This window comes from Oryctolagus cuniculus, chromosome 5 (assembly GCF_051225735.1).
Source record: "Oryctolagus cuniculus isolate XC-2025 breed Fujian yellow rabbit chromosome 5, ASM5122573v1, whole genome shotgun sequence".
Classification (NCBI taxonomy): domain Eukaryota; kingdom Metazoa; phylum Chordata; class Mammalia; order Lagomorpha; family Leporidae; genus Oryctolagus; species Oryctolagus cuniculus.
The window spans coordinates 135,431,675-135,447,858 of record NC_142871.1 but is presented as its reverse complement, the minus strand read 5'-3'; the positions used below and the strand labels follow the sequence as shown (position 1 = coordinate 135,447,858).

Here is a 16,184-nt window from a genome sequence, read left to right as displayed (position 1 = left end):
AGTGACAGAGAGGGGAAAAGACAGAGCAAAAGAGATCTTGATCTGCTGGTTCATTCCCCTCATGCCGGCAACAGCCCGGGCTGGGCCAGGCTGAAGCCAGGAGCAAGGAAATAACTCCGTGTGGGTCTCTCTCATGGGTGGCAGCTGTGAACAGAATCCGAAGCAGAGTTGGGACTTGAACCCATGTGCGATGTGGGCGTCCCAAGGGGTGGCTTACCCTGCTCTGCCCCAGTGCCTGCTCCTGGGGTGTTCTGAGGCCGCCTATGCAGGAGGCCCACCTGGTGAGCAGCTTCAGGCCTCACACAGGCAGTGAGGCCTTGCCTGCCCACCCAGTAGGAAGTCGGAACCCGACCCCGCCTCCGTCACCTGCTGCGTCCTCCATAGCCCGAGTCCGCGCGCTGCCTGTAGCGATGGCTCTCGTGCCCACTGCAGACACAGCTCCATCGGGGCAGGGATTCCTGTTTTTGTTTTTCTTCTTTTTGATTTATTCGAGAGTCAGAGAGACAGACAGAAAGAGCTCCTATGCACTGGTTTACTCCCTAAACGCCAGGCCGAAGTTGGGAGCCAGGAACTCAATCCAGTTCTCCTGCACGGGTGGCAGGAACGGGAACCCAGGGACTTGAGCCATCACTGCCGCCTCCCAGGGCCTGCGCTGGCAGGAAGCTGGCGATGGGAGCCAGGGCCGAGAATCCAACCCAGGTGCCTTAATCACCAGGCTAAACGCCCACTCCCTGTCTGCAGTACCTGCCCCACGGTGGATGCCTGGTACACGTGTGAAGAGTAAACGCACATGTTGGGCCCCTCCTTGGCTTCCTCCCAGGGCCCCCCAGCAGGACTGCCCCACCTGCTGTTGATGTGACCCCCCCTGGAATTTCTCCAGCTGAGCCCAGCGTGGAAGGCACGGTGCCCGGCTCTGGGGTTTCTGGGTACTCAAGGAGGGAGGTTCTTTTGTAGAGACGCAGCTCTGACCGTGCCTGGCTCCCTGGAGGTTGGAGGTGGCCAGGGGCCGGAGCCCTGGGCGTCTCCTGGGGCAGAAGCTGTTCACAGAGGCGCAGGCCGCGGCTCTAGCCGAGGGTGCCTGGGGGTCAGGAGGGAGACGGGTGAGGGTCCCCAGGGTGGGCTCTGTCTGGGCACGGAGGACATTGGCACTGGGAAGGGAAGGTTAGCGTGTGTCGAGGTATGTGGTCAGCGCTGTGGTGTGACAGGCGGGGGACAAGGAGATGGGTGTGGCAGGGAAGGATTTGTCCCAGGCTTCCAGTGGACAGGATTTGGGGCCAATTTTGACAACAAAAAGGCCACTCAGCAGAACAAATGGGCTTTTGACTTCGTGCCCTCCTTCCTCAATGCTCCTTCCCACGCCCCCTTGTCTCTGCCTCTCCTTTTTCCCAAAGCCTGTGAGAGGGGTCACCCCAGATCCCCGGGCCTCCCACCATCCCCGTGGCCTCGCTGGGCCCAGCCAGCACAGTGAGAGAGAGGGATTCAGACTTCCTCCGCTGCCTCTGGCTCTGGACCGTTGGCATCTCCGGGAGGCGGGCAGAGGCCCTGCCACACTCCCTGTGGCCCCGTCTGGACCTGAGAGGAGCCAGGAGTGCGAGCGCTGGCTCCTGGGACAGGGACAGGGACTCCAGCCTTGTCCGTTTTGAGACTGAAGCTGGGCAGAGAAAAGAGGATCTTGACTCAGCCGGAGGAGTTCAGCTCTCACTGTTTCCTGGTTTGTCCGGCAGACACCCTGGCCCTGGAGGGAGTGGCCAGCCAGGGTGTGGGCCGCACAGGCACTTTGGAAGTTGGCTGGGAGGAGGGGGAGGGGGAGCTGGGGCCAGGGATGGCCTTGGGCTGAGACACCCCCTCCCGGGGGGGTTCTGTCTTGGGGACACCATCTCTGCCCCACAGTCCAGCTGTCCAGTGCTCTGCTGGCTTCCCCGTCACCTGCTGACTTGGGAGGGGCCCAGGCTGGGCTGGCAGAGCCTGGTGAAGCCTCCGTCAGCCCCTGCTGGGCCCTTTCCTGCGGTTCAGCCCCGACTGCCTTCCCAGGCACCCCAAGCCCCGACATGTTCAGAGAATTCCTTCTGGAGTTGGGAAGGCCTGGGAGGCCCGGGCTGCTGGGGCCCCAGCGTGTGCGGCGGCCGCCAGCGGTCAGCTCTACCCTGTGCTTGGGACCTGGGCAAGGAGTCCTGGGAGGCTGACTGGGCCTGCGGGTGGTCTGGTGCCTCCCTAAGCCCCCTCTCTCCTCCCCTTTGCACCAGGGGAAGGGAAGCACAAGGCAGCCCCCGTATTTGAATCAACTTCGGGGATGCTCGGAGCTGACCGGACTGGTGTGGGGGTCATGTGCCTGCAGTGATGGGGCGCAGGTGCTGAGATACCGTGTTCTATTCCAGGTCTACACAGCAGTGCCGAGGCAAAACAACCCATGGACCTGTTGCTGAGCTTTGTTAAATCCATTTTGCCATGATTATTTTATTTATCTAGAAATAGCATAGCTGGGCTGGCACAGTGGTGTAACAGGTAAAGCCACCGCCTGCAGTGCCAGCATCCCATATGGGCGCCGGTTCTGGCCCCGGCTGCTCCACTTCTGATCCAGCTCTCTGCTGTGGCCTGGGAAAGCAATAGAAGATGGCCCAAGTCCTTGGGCCCCTGCACCTGTGTGGGAGACCTGGAAGAAGCTCCTGGCTCCTGGCTTCATTGCGACCATTTTGGGAGTGAACCAGCAGATGGAAGACCTCTCTCTCTTTCTCTCTCTTTCTCTCTCTCTCTCTCTCTCTGCCTCTGCCTCTCTCTAATGCTGCCTTTCAAATAAATAAATAAATCTTAAGAAAAAAAGAAAGAAAGAAACGGCATAGCTGCAGCCCCAGCCCTTGGCATCTCCCTCCCTCTGCTGTCTCTTCAGAGGTAGACATTGGTGTGCGTCATGCAGGGGCCTGTGTTAAAATTTTTATTGGCTTTCATTTTATTTGAAAGGCAGAGAATCGACAGACAGAGATCTTCTGTCCACTGGTTTACTCCCTAAATGTCCACAATAGCCTGGGCTGGGCCAGGCTGAAGCCAGGAGCCAGTAACTCAATCCAGATCTCCTACTGAATGGCCGGGACCCAAGTACATGGGCTGGCGCCTGCTGCGTCCCAGGGTGTGTATTAGCAGGAAGCTGGATTGGAAGTGCAGGGGCTGGTACTTGTATAGGAACTCTGATAGGGGATGCGTGTGCCACACACCTGCCCCTGGAGGGCTCTAGGGATACAGGACGTAGGCATAGGTCTCTGAACAGTGTGGGGACTTTTGCATTTTCATACCTATATCTTGGGACCAGCACTGTGGCATAATGGGTAAAGCTGCCACTTGCAATGCCGCATCCCCTACGGGCACCAGTTTGAGTCCTGGCTCTACTTCTGATCCAGCTCACTGCTAGTGTGCCTGGGAAAGCAACAGAGGAAGGTCCAGGTCCTTTGGCCCCTACACCCATGTTGGAAATCCAGAAGAAGCTCCTGGCTCCTGGCTTCGGATCAGCGCAGTTCTGGCTATTGTGGCCATCTGGGGAGTGAACCAGTGGATGGAAGACCTCCCTCTCTTTCTCTCTGTAACTCTGCTTTTCAAAAAAGAAAAAACAAACAAATAAATCATTTAAAAAAAAAGTCATATCTGGGGCTGGTGCTGTGGCGCAGTGGGTTAACGCCCTGGCCTGAAGCCTCGGCATCCCATATGGGCTCCAGTTTGAGACCCGGCTGCTCCACTTCTCATCCAGCTCTCTGCTATGGCCTGGGAAAGCAGTGGAGGATGGCCCAAGTGCTTGGGTCTCTGCATCTGCGTGGGAGACCCAGAAGAAGCTCCTGGCTCCTGGCTTCAGATCGGTGCAGCTCTGGCCGTTGCGGCCAATTGGGGAGTGAACCAGTGGATGGAAGACCTCTCTCTCTCTCTTTGCCTCTCCTCTCTGTGTGTAACTTGTACTTTCAAATAAATAAATAAATCTTAAAAAAAGCCACATCTTCTTAAAAAATTATTTTATCTATTTTGAAAGTCAAGAGTTACACAGAGAGAGAGAGTGATCTTCCATCTGCTGGTTCACTCCCTGGATGGCTGCAACCAGGAGCCAGAAGCTTCAACCCTGTCTCCCACATGGGTGGCAGGGACCCAAGCACTGGGCCATCTTTGGCTGCTTTTCCCAGGCCAGTAGCAGGGAGCTGGATTGGAAGTGAAGTAGCTGAGGCTCAAACTGGCACTTGTAGGGGATGCTGGCCAGCAGCCTGACCCACTACACCACGACACCGGCCCCTTTAGCCCGTGTCTTAAAGGCAGGCCTCTACGAATTTCTGCACTTTCCTGTGGTGCACTGGTGTTGGGGTCCTCCCACTAGCAGATCGCTCTGTGCTGCTCCCAGGGGTGAGCAGTTTGCCAGCTCCTGTCCTTGGACAGCCCCCCTCCCGCCCCCCACAATGCTGTCGTGAGCCTTCCCTAGCGTGCCCCTGGGCTTGTGCACAAGGCTTTTGCTGGTTTGCTTCCTGGGGCAGTGCTGGGGTGAGCACTAGGGCTGTTCACAGCTCCCCTCCGACCGCGTCCTGGCCTCTTTTGGTTTGGGCACAGTTAATTCCTGCAGCCGCCGGGCGTGACCTGGCATCTCACTGTGGTTTTAATTTGCATTTCTGTGAGACTCCCAAGGTCAGCACTTTCTCACACATTTACTGGTTATGTACATTTAAAAAAAAAAAAAAGATTTTGTTTGGGGGCCGGTGCTGTGCCACAGTGGGTTAAAGCCCCAGCCTGCAGTGCCGGCATCCCATAAGGGTGCCAGTTTGAGTCCTGGCTGCTCCTCTTCTGATCCAGCTCTCTGCTATGGCCTGGGAAAGCAGTGGAAGATGGCCCAAGTCCTTGGGCCCCTGCACCCATGTGGGAGACCTGGAGGAGCTCCTGGCTTCTCGCTTTGGATCTGCACAGTTCTGGCCCTTGCGGTCATCTGGGGAGTGTACCAGTGGATGGAAGACCTCTCTCTGTAACTGTCTTTCAAATAAATAAATAAGTCTTTTTAAAAAGATTTTATTTGAGAGGTAGAGTTATTTATCTGAGATGGAGAGAGGGAGAGACAGAGAGAAAGCCCTTCCACCTGCTGGTTCACTTCCCAAATGGCTACAATGGCTGGAGCTGGGCTGATAAGAAGCCAGGAGCCAGGAGCTTCCTCTGGGTCTCCCATGTGGATGCAGGGGACCAAGGACTTGGGCCCTCTTCCACTCCTTTCCCAGGCCAAAGCAGGGAGCTGGATCAGAAGTGGAGCAGCCAAGACTTGAACCGGTGCCCATATAGGGTACTGGTACCACAGGCAAAGGCTTAGCCTTCTACACCACAGCTCTGACCCCTGTATAATCTTTTTTTAAAAATATATTTGAAAAACAGAGTGACAGGAGGAGAGAAAAAGAGAATTTTTCCATCAGCTAGTTCACTCCCCAAGTGTGCAAAACAGCTGGGCTTGGGCCAGGGGTCTGGAGCTCCATCCGGATCTCCCTTGTGAAAGGCAGGGATTCACACACTTGAGCCATTACCTGCTGCGCTCCAGGGTGTGCACTGGCAGGAAACTGGACTGGAAGTGGAGCAGGTCCTCACACCCAGACACTCCAGCATGGAATGCGGGCATCCAAGCTTGTCTGAAGCGCCAAACACCCAGCCCTGCATTTGTCCTCTTGTGGCTGGCTTATTTCTCTCAGCATAATATCCTCCAGGTTCACCCAAGCTGTATCATGGGCCACAGTTTCTGTATTGTTTAAAAAAAGCTTTTCAAAAAGATGCATACTTTTTCATTTTTATCTGCTTGAAAAGCAAAACACCAGAGATAGGGAGGGAGAGAGATTATGAGAATGAATGAATCTTCCACCTGCTGCTTCACTCTCCAAATGTCTGCAGCAGCCAGGACTGGACCAGGCTGGAGCCAAGGGCCTGGGACTCCATCTGGGTTTCCCATGAGGGTGACTGGGGCCGTCCTCTGCTGCTTCCCAGGCCCATCTGCAGGGAGCTGGGTTGGGAGCAGAGGAGCTGGGACTTGAACTTGCCCTCTGCTATGGAATGTGGGCATCCCAAGAGCAGCCTGACTCGCTGCCCCACGCTGCCTGCCCCCTGAAGGTGTTGTTCTGTTTTACGGCTGTGTGGTAATTTATTTCACCCGTCCCCGGTGGCTGCACACCTGGGGCTGTTGGCGGCCTCCTGCCCTTCCTGCCAGTGCTGCCTGAAGCCCTTGGCCCGTGGCCGACTCGCAGAAGTTGCAGGCGCGCTCTTCAGGTGTGTGCCGGCAGTAAAGTCGCTGAGCGCGAGGACCGGGGCTCCCGTGGTTCTGATGGGCACGGCCGCTTGCCCCGCTTCGCCGCTGTGCCCTAGAGAAAGCGGTCCCTCTAACCCTTCATCGTTTCTCCTGCCAGCTGTCCCCATGTCCCCAGGGGGCTAGGCTTGTTCACGACTTCTTGATTGACCAATTTTAAATAGCACCTGTTGGCGCTCTTATCAGATAGACGTGAGTTTAGCTCACATGGCCCACGCCTCTGTTCACCCATCTTCCAACAGCTTCTTTTCCCTGCATCCCTGCAATAGATGCCCCGTTGTCCCCCTCCTTTTTAAAAAATATTTATTTATTTATTTATTTGAAAGTCAGAGTTACACACAGGAGAAGGAGAAGCAGGGGGCGGGGTCTTCATCCACTGGTTCACTCCCCAAATGTCCACAACAGCTGGAGCTGTGCCAATCTGAAACCAGGAGCCAGGAGCTTCTTCTGGGTCTCCCATGTGGGTGCAGGGGCCAAATGACTTGGACCATCCTCCACTGCTTTCCCAGGCCATAGTAGAGAACTGGATCGGAAGTGGAGCAGCCGGGACTAGAACCGATGCCCATATGGAATGCCGGCACTGCAGGCGGTGGCTTTACCTGTTACACCACAGTGCTGGCCCCTCCAGCTTCCTTCTAATGTGGACCTTGGGAGGCAGCAGGGGATGGCTTAAAAGTAACTGGGTCCCTGTCACCCCGTAGGAGACCTGGGTTGAGCTCCTGGCTCCTGGCTCCAGCCCTCGCCCAGCCCTGGCTGTTGCAGGCATTTGAGAGGTGAATCAGCAGATGGATGAATGGGAGCTCCCTCTCCCTCTCTCAGATAAATAAGTGTAAAAGTGCCTATTCCTCCTCAAATGCATATTCTTAGGCCTCTGCCCAGATCTGTGGGAGGCTTGGGAGTTTTGTCATTTAAAGCTCTTCCCATTGGGCTGGCGTTGTGGTGTGGTGGGCAAAGCTTCTGCCTGTGACACCGGCATCCTATATGGGATATGGCCGGCTGCTCCACTTCCAATCCAGCTTCCTGCTAATGCGCATGGGAAAGCAGCGGAAGATGGCCCAGGTGTTTGGGCCCCTGCACCCGCATGGGAGACCTGGAAGGACCTCCTGGCTCCTGCTCAGCCTGGCTCAGCCCTGGCTGTTGGGACCACTTAAGGAGTGAACCAGTGGATGGAAGATTTCTCCTTGTCTCTCTGTCTCTGTTGCTCTCTCCCTTTTTCTGTAACTCTGACTTTCAAATAAATCAGTCTTAAAAATATAAAGCTCAGGCTGGCGCCATGGCTCATTTGGTTAATCCTCCGCCTGTGGCGCCAGGTTCTAGTCCCGATTGCTCCTCTTCCAGTCCAGCACTCTGCTGTGGCCCGGGAAGGCAGTGGAGGATGGCCCAAGTGCTTGGGCCCTGCACCCGCATGGGAGACCAGGAGGAGGCACCTGGCTCCTGGCTTTGGATCGGCGCAGCACCGGCCGTAGCGGCCATCTGGGGGGTGAACCAATGGAAGGAAGACCTTTCTGTTTCTCTCTCCCTGTCTATAACTCTACCTGTCGAATAAAAAAAAAAAAAAAAGTGACGCTCCTCTCGCCCCAATGAATGTGGGCTGATTGTGTCTGATGGATGAGTAGCCTCTTGTCTACAGCCCCACAAGCCCTGTGCCCCCACCCGCAGGTGGGAAACCCCGAGACCCTCTGCTTTCTTCCCTTGGCCTGTGATGCTGCAGCTGTGTCGTGGCCGTGTCTCCTGGCTCCTCTTTCTCGCCCTGCCCTTCAGCCCTGGTGTTTGGTGAGAAGGAAGGTTCTGGCTCTTTCTGGACTGCCTTTGGACAAACACAGAGCACAGCAGAAGCATGGGGAGGGGTGCGTGGGACGGCCCGGGTCACGAGTCCATGCGCTTATTTTTTTTTAATCCAGAAAGCATCTGCTGGCGCGCAGGCTGTGGGGCGAGGCCCCTGTGCAGGATGACAAGTGCAGGGGAGTGAGTCTCTAGGAGAGACCTGGAGAGCAGGCGTGAGGCTTGGCGCCTGGCCTGGGCCCCCCACCTTGTCAGGGCACCGCGTGTGCTGCAGGTTCGGGCTGTGGCCCTGTGGGCCGTGTGCTCCCCCTGGGGAAGTGGGTGGGGTGGAATGGGCTGCATCAGCCACAGCAAGGGCCGATAACTCTTCCACAAATGCCTCTGGGCTCTGGCTGTTCTGTTAAAAACGTCCAGTGTGAGTTTTCCATTTTGGTTACTGGAGCTTTCTTGTTTCTAGAAATTCCATTTGGTTCTTTTCCAGTGTGCTCTGTCACTTTTTATGGTTTCCTGTTCTCTGCAGGGATCCTCAAGCTTGCCTGTGTTGCCAGCAGCAGGGGCAGGCAGGGAGAAAAGCCGAGGCCGTGTCTTGTGCAGGGACCCAGGGGTCTCTGGGTCTGCAGCCCTGTGCGCCTGCTCCCAGCGCCGTCTTTGGGGCCCTGCTGTTCCGGTACCTGGCTCCCAAGGCTGTGTTCCACTGCATTTGAAAAACTAGGTCTGAGTGGAGGTGGTCCAGGGTGGTGCCGTGCCTCCTGCCAGGCTGGGGGGGGGGCGTCCCTGTGCGAGACCCCCTGGTGCCCAGCGCAGCTGTGGGTTTCTTTGAGCTGTCCAGGGGGATTCGGGGGGTTCTGGAAGGCGCTGTTCTTCCCCCCACTCAGCCTTTGTCTGAGCACTGTGGGGCCCCAGCTCCTGTTTGTCCCACAGCCTCTGTGGGCCTGGGCTTGGATCCCTGACCCTTCTTCCTGGCGAAGCTGTGCAAATACAAGTTCACGTTTGCTGGAGTCAGCAGATACCCTCAGCACAGGTGGCTTGGGTGTTCCCGTGTCTCCTTCACTGGCTGTGATTTTTCTTTGATTCCCCACTGTGTAGTCAGTTCTTTCAGAACTCTTGAAAGAGTAGATGAGAGGACTTCAAAATGTTTGGGGAAAACGGAATGAAGAGATAACGTTTTCCTTGGACTCTTGGTTGTTGCAGGTTGGGTTGATTGACACATTGTCACCATGGTTTTCAAGGCTGTTCCCAGAGCCTGCCCACCATGATAGGGATGCGACATTGTGACCAAAATGTATTTCTTAGGTGGGCCAAGGTCAGAACAGCTCCAGGCTAGGACACTGCCTCCTCTCGGGATGAGGGTGGAGGGGTAGGGCCTGGGGGAGGGCTCCAGGCCCACCCAGACCAGGCCTGGGGTCTCAGCCCCCACACCTGCTGGGACTTCCTGGGCCTCTGTCGCCGCTCCCGCCTGGCCCCTCTTCCATTCCATGTGCATGCCCTGCCCCCTTCCTGTTCCCTTCCTGCCTCGCGCCAAGCCTCCTCCCTCTTCCTCCCTCCAAGGCCAGCTTTGCGCCCTGCGCCGTATACACGAAGATCTCACCTTAGGGCCCTGTGTGCATCTGGCTGGCTAGAGGCTGGGGCCATGGTGACAGTCACCAGGGCCCCGTTGCCTGCCGCTGAGTCTGGTGAGGGCGGCATGAGGCAGGCTGGGCCAGCCAGAGCCCCCTGCAGCATCACAAAGTGGGGTTCATACCCCCAGGCTGTGTTTACATAGAATGCTGGGTGGCAGCCCAGCGCCAGGAGTGCCCAGAGCCTGGGGAGGGAGTGGCGCCCATGAAGTGCTCCGGGGGTGACAGAAAAGAGGAGAAAAAGGCAAGCAGATTATAACAAAATGACATCTCTTCTAAGTTAGTGTTGGGCACAAGAAGAAAACCCAGTGAGACAGAGCATGTCTCCCCTCTGCCTCACCAAGCCACGATGCACCTGCCATCTGGTATAGCAAGTGATGGATTTCCTGAAATGGCCAAAGAAAAAACAACGGCAATAACAAACCCCCCAAAAAACCCAGGCTCCGGGCAGAGCTTGAAGAGCAGCAAGGACAGCCCTCCCTCGTCCGTTTCCGGGTTGCCTTCCTGGGGAATTTAGGTTTCCTAAAACCACGGGGACCAGTCGTGGCGGCGCACGCGCCCAGCATCCCGGTCCTGTCCCCTAAGTGCCAGCTGTGACCAGCGCTGGGACAACACAAAACCCCCCTACCCAGTTTCAACAGGCCCCCTGGTGCGGTCCCCACCCTGCCGGTTCTGTTGGGGCCTGAGTCCATGTGGCGGTAGAGGAAGCCCTGGGAGCTGCAGCCCCGCCGGGGGGAGCGGGCGGGCCTCGTTGCATCTTGAGGGCTGCGGGGGGCTCATTTCCGGGAGGCCCCCAACAGGCTGGGGTACCTCCCTCTGTGGAATCGCCGTTCCCTCTCTTCCAGGAGGCTCTGTCTCCTCCGATCCTTGAGTCGCCCAGTCTCTCCCCCCATGGCGCCGGGGCCTCTGCTGCCTCATGGGCTGCACGGCAAATCCAGTCTTGCTTTGGCTCCCAGCGGCCAGAGGACGGACCCAGCCTTCTCCTGAGAGGGCCTGGGGGAGGGGGCTGCCATCTCTGTGGCCCTGGTGGCCCTACATTCCTCTCCCATGCAGCATGGAGTCCAGTGCGACCCCCAAGGCCAGCTCCTCGCCCGGGGTGTGACTCCCGCCATGGGAGCTCACTCAGGCGCCCGCATCCTCCCCCCACCCTGCCCCCACCACACTCAGGACAGGACCATGAGTTGATGAGCAGACACACAGGACGGTGCGCTCTTGCTGGAGTCTGGACTTGGGAAACTGACGGCGCTGTGTCTCCTTGCAACACAAACATGCAACCGGGCGTGTGGCTGTGGGCTTTTGATTCACCCTGCGTTGGGTCCAGTGCCCTAGAAGCAGAATCAGAGATGGGCGTGGTGCCAAGGGAGGCTCCGCTCTGTCCTGTAGAGCAAAGGACGGAGCCGAGCGTGGGGGTGGCTTCTGGGAGAAGCCGTCCCCACGGAAGTGCAGCTCCGTTCTCCATCTGTGCCGGCTGCCGCTCTGGGGGTGGGGGATGCACGACTTCCAGGGCATCTGTGTGCAAGATGGCTTTTGGGGGCCGTGGCAGATGGCCAAGGAAGGATGGGTGTGTGCCATCAGCTTCCAGCACCCACAAAGACGGGGCGTCGGGACGAGGCCCTAGGAGCCTGTAGTAGAACCCATGGCGGGAGGTCCTATGCCCCCCGCCTGCTTCTGTGGCTCCCCATTCTGGTCAGCACAGTGCAGGCGGCTCTGGCGCCCCCTTCTCTCTCTCTCTCATCCCAGCGGGCCAGCGGGCAGGGAGGGATCCGGAGGGCCACAGCCCCTGGTAACCCGCGCCTCTCCCTGCCCGCCCCTCCCCAGACTGCCTCTTCAAGGTGTGCCCCATGAGCCGCTACTCGGCCCAGAAGCAGTACTGGAAGGCCAAGCAGACCAAGCAGGACAAGGAGAAGATCGCAGATGTGGTACTGCTGCAGAAGCTGCAGGTGCCTGTGCCCCGGGGGCTGGGGGGGCATGCGCAGAGCCGCTTCTCAGAACCAGAAGGCACCCGCTGGCTGAGCCCGGTGGTTTTAAACACCCCGGTATGCAAGAGACGGCTGTGAGTGGCTGTGACGGGGAGTGGCGGGACTGAAGTGCCCTCCTGATGACCTCCTAGTCTGTACCCTCCTTTGTGCCACTTAGAAGGGGTGCCCCTTCCTCTAGGCTGGCACGGTCTTGTGCCAGGGCCCATGGCACAGTGAGTGGAATGGACACCGTTGTGCAGTGACCAACCTGTGCAGCTGTACATGGAGGTACTAGTGGCTCCTGGCAGACTTGGCTCCAGGGAACCCAATTTGAGAACCCTGACTCTAACCTCAACCTCCTTGTTTGTTTCAAAGAGTTGGACCCTGGGGTCCCTAGCTGGGACTGGTCTGTCCACGGCCATCCTCTGAGTTTGCAGGGGTCTTGACGGCCCTCCCCGGAGGCTGTGAGCTGGGAGTGCAGTGTCCAGGGGCTCTCAGAGGAGTGAATGGGCAGCCACGAATTGCACCCGGCACGCCCTGCCAGGGTTGGGCAGGGGTGGGGGGCCTGGGCGAGGCCGTAGGAGTCTGGGGAGATGAGGGAGGTGTTGGGGTGCTGGGTGCAAGGCGAGGCAGGTCAGGGACCTGGGCTGTGTGTGCTGTGAGACTGGGCTGCCCCTCTGCGCAGTGAGCCTCAGTCCCGCGTCTGCAGGGGGAGGGCCTGGCGCAGGGGTCCCAGGGGCCTGGGGGCTCGTCTCCCTGTGGGAGCGGCTGTGGAGATCCCTGCCTGGTGTGTGTCTGCCCAGCACGCAGCCCAGATGGAGCAGAAGCAGAACGACACGGAGAACAAGAAGGTGCACGGGGACGTGGTGAAGTACGGCAGTGTCGTCCAGGTGGGCCCACGGAGGGGGCGGGGCTGTGGGGGCGGGGGGCGGGGGGCGGGGCTGCGGGGACGTGGTGATATGTGGCGGCAGTGTCGTCCAGGTGGGGCCCCGGGGCCGGGGTGGGGGCTGGGGATGTCCTGTGCTCTCCGGCGGCTGCGCCAGGCTGCTTTGGCCACGTTGTCTGGTTCAGTCCTGCTGTGACCTTGGGCAGCTGCTTAACTGCCTGCCTGCTGCCTTGGTTTCCCCGTCTCCCCAGCCAGGGAGTCAGTGCAGGCTCACAGGAGCTAACCTGGGAGAGGCTGTACCGTAGCCCTTATGTGACCCCGCGGGTGCTCGGCAGGGTGGCCGTGTGTGTGATGTGTGTGTGTGGCATGTGTGCACGTCTGTGGTATGCATTGTGTGGTGTGTTTGCATGTGTGGTGCATGGTGTGTGCATGTGTGGTATTGTGCACATGTGTGGTGTGCACGTATATGGTATGCATGTGTATGTGGTGTGTGCCTTGTGATGCAAGTGGGGTGTGTGTGCATGTGTGTGGTGTGTTCATGGTGCATGTACATGGCGTGTGTGCATGTGTTGTGTGCGCAATGCATGTATATGGCATGTATGCATATGTGTGGCACGTGTGCGCTGTGTGGTGTGTGTGTGTGTGGTGTGTTTGCCTGTGTGATGCAAGTGGGGTGTGTGTGGTGTGTGTGCATGTGGTGTGTTTGCCCGTGTGGTGCATGTGTGGTGTGTGCATGTTTGTGGTGTTCCTGTATGGTGTGTGTGGTGTACACATGTGTGTGTGTGGCATGCGTCTCCGTCGGTGTGTGTTTCTGTCGCTGTGTGTGCGCCAAGGCTGTGACCGAGAGTCCAGCGGGTCCCCCAGGTCCCTCCCCGATGGAGCCCGTGACCCGCCCCCGCCCCGCCCCCAGCTCCTGCACATGAAGAGCAACAAGTACCTGACGGTGAACAAGCGGCTGCCGGCCCTGCTGGAGAAGAACGCCATGCGGGTGACGCTGGACGCCACGGGCAACGAGGGCTCCTGGCTCTTCATCCAGCCCTTCTGGAAGCTGCGGAGCAACGGGGACAACGTGAGGCCGGGCTCGGCCGCCGGGCCGGGCGTGCGAGGGAGGGGCCTCCAGGGCCTGGGGGGGGGGTGCCCACTTCTCGGAAGGGTGCACTGAGGCCAGAGAGTGGTGGTGGCGCCCTGCCCTTGCCTCCCTCACGCGGCCTGCTGGTCCCTGCAGGTGGTCGTGGGGGACAAGGTGATCCTGAATCCGGTCAACGCTGGGCAGCCTCTGCACGCCAGCAACTACGAGCTCAGTGACAACGCGGGCTGCAAGGAGGTGAGCGGGCCGGCCGGCGCCTCCCCGTCTGTCCCCCGGCCCGGCCCCGGAGCCGGAGCCCTATCCTGGGCTGCTCTGCTTCCTCCCACCCACCCCGCCCCGCCCTGGCCCTCAGCGGGGGTCTCTCCACCTTTCCCCAGGTCAACTCCGTGAACTGCAACACCAGCTGGAAGATCAACCTGTTTATGCAGTTCCGGGACCACCTGGAGGAGGTGTTGAAAGGGGTAAGGACCGCCCCCCCACTGCCTGCCCAGCGCCTCCTGCAGGCCACTTCCTCTTCCTGCCTCCTCAGCTCTGCACCTTGCCCACCCCCCTCCTCCATCTGACACGGCCGGCCCTGCACCTGGGGCCCCAGCCCTCCTCACGCTGCTGGGTCCTGGCTGGCCTCACTTCTGTCTGTCTGTCCCTCTCAAAGTTTTCTCTGTTGCTAAGGGTTAGAGGGGCCTGGGGTGGGCTCAGGTCTCCACCCCCACCGGCTCCAGGACACACCAGGCCCTTGTCCACTGCCCTCTTCAGCAGAGATGAGCTGCTGAGTGAGGCGTCACTGCCCGTGCCCTGCGTGGGCACTAGGATGTGAGGGAGGGCTGGCGGGCCGGAGAGGGGAGGGCCTGTTGGGGGAGGGCGCCTAGGAAATCCGCAGGAAAGACTCCGGGGAGGGACCAGGTCTGAGGGCACCGGGAGCTGGCAGAGGCACAGGCGACCGGCCCCAGAGCAGCCACAGCGTAAGGTCGCCCCAGGGTGCTGCTCCCCGCCCTGCTCAGGCGCCTGCAGTGGCTCCCCACGCTGCTCTGTCCACCCGGGCCGTTCTGTTCTACTTCCCTGTCCCCCTGTCCTGCCCTCCACCCCCCTCCCCGTGCCTGCCCGTGCCCGCCCGTGCCCGCTCCCTCCCTGCCCGTGCATCGCCTGCATGCAGTTCAAGCCCAGCCCGGCCCCACCCTCCCCGGGTCCTCCCCGGCTGCACATGCCAGCCCCCAGTCTGTGCCTCGTAGGCAGTGGAACCTCCACTCGGGGATCCCTCACTGCCCAGGCCAACTGATCGCAGGCAGCACAGAGGCAAAGTCCCCCCTTTTTGCTCTCGCCCTGCATCGCCTGGGCGCAGAAGTTGCTGGTTCTGTGACGCACCCAGTGTGTGTACAGCCCCCGCCCGCTCACGCATGCGTGTGGTGGGGCTCTGCGGAGGTGAGGGCAGAGGTCTGGCGGGTGCTCGCACGGCGGCCACCACAGGGCACGTGTGCAGTGTCACTGTCGTACAGCTTACCATCCTCGTAACTTTTTTATTTATTTGAAAGGCAGAGATATAGAGAGAGGGAGGGAGGGAGAGAGATCCTTCGGCTGCTTCACTGCCCAAATGACCACAATGGCCCAGGCTGGGTCAGGCCAAAGCCAGGAGCCAGGAGTTTCTTCTGGGTCTCCCACATGCATATCCCAGGCCCAGGCACCTGCGCCAGCTTCCGCTGCTTTCCCAGCACATTAGCAGGGAGCTGGATCAGAAGCAGAGCAGTCAGCACCCATGTAGGATGTCAGCACCGTGGGCGAAGGCTTAACCTTCTGTGCCACAGTGCCGGCCCTCGTAACTTCTGCAAGGAGGCCGGCGCAGTCCCACTTTACAGAAGAGGCAGCTGGGGCTCAGAGATGTTAAGGAACTCACCTGAGGTCACACAGCTTGTGCCAGCAGAGCCAGGGTCCAAATTCAGTCTCTGTGTCCAAAGCCCTGGCCATGGCCCCTGCCCTCCTGCTGCTCTGGTCCTGCCAGGGAGCAACAGCAATGGACGTGGTCACCAATAGGCAGGCAGAGAGGGCCCTGGGAGCACAGGGAGGCGGAGCGGGTGGATCCCCGCTGTCAGAGAAGAGGCAGGTGTCTCGGGGTACAGGTGGGGCAGGCAGGAAGTCAGGAGTGGGTTGGAACATGAAGAGGCCCGGGACGGCTCTGGATTTGGGGTCGGGGTGAGGGCTTTGGGCAGAGTGCCTGCCAGTGGCGGCCCTGGGCTATGACCCACCTCTGATGGGACCCAGCTCACCTGCTCGCTCTGTTTGCGGGCTCTGCCCGCGGGGTGAGATGGGGCCTCTCCAGGGTGCCTAAGCCTGCCCCGTCCGCCTGCAGGGAGACGTGGTGCGGCTGTTCCACGCGGAGCAGGAGAAGTTCCTGACGTGTGACGAGTACAGGGGCAAGCTGCAGGTGTTCCTGCGCACCACGCTGCGCCAGTCCGCCACCTCGGCCACCAGCTCCAATGCCCTCTGGGAGGTGGAGGTCAGAGCCGTGCACCCGCCACCCCGGGCCCCGCCCTCCCACTCCCCCAGCACCCTGGGGGGCCGGGACGTGGACCCCCACCTC

General features: G+C 59.6%; 1 protein-coding gene across 4 annotated transcripts in view; it reads left to right on the top strand.

Annotated features, from left to right (window-relative positions):
* Positions 1-16,184, top strand: part of ITPR3 (inositol 1,4,5-trisphosphate receptor type 3) — a 59,444-nt gene that overhangs the window by 14,411 nt on the left and 28,849 nt on the right. For all 4 annotated transcript variants that reach the window (XM_051854826.3, XM_051854825.3, XM_070074184.2 and 1 more), the window contains exons 3-8: positions 11,503-11,624; positions 12,446-12,532; positions 13,439-13,597; positions 13,754-13,852; positions 13,993-14,076; positions 15,954-16,100. In XM_051854826.3, coding sequence (XP_051710786.3) covers positions 11,503-11,624; positions 12,446-12,532; positions 13,439-13,597; positions 13,754-13,852; positions 13,993-14,076; positions 15,954-16,100 — 698 coding nt within the window. The remainder of the gene's footprint in view (positions 1-11,502; positions 11,625-12,445; positions 12,533-13,438; positions 13,598-13,753; positions 13,853-13,992; positions 14,077-15,953; positions 16,101-16,184) is intronic.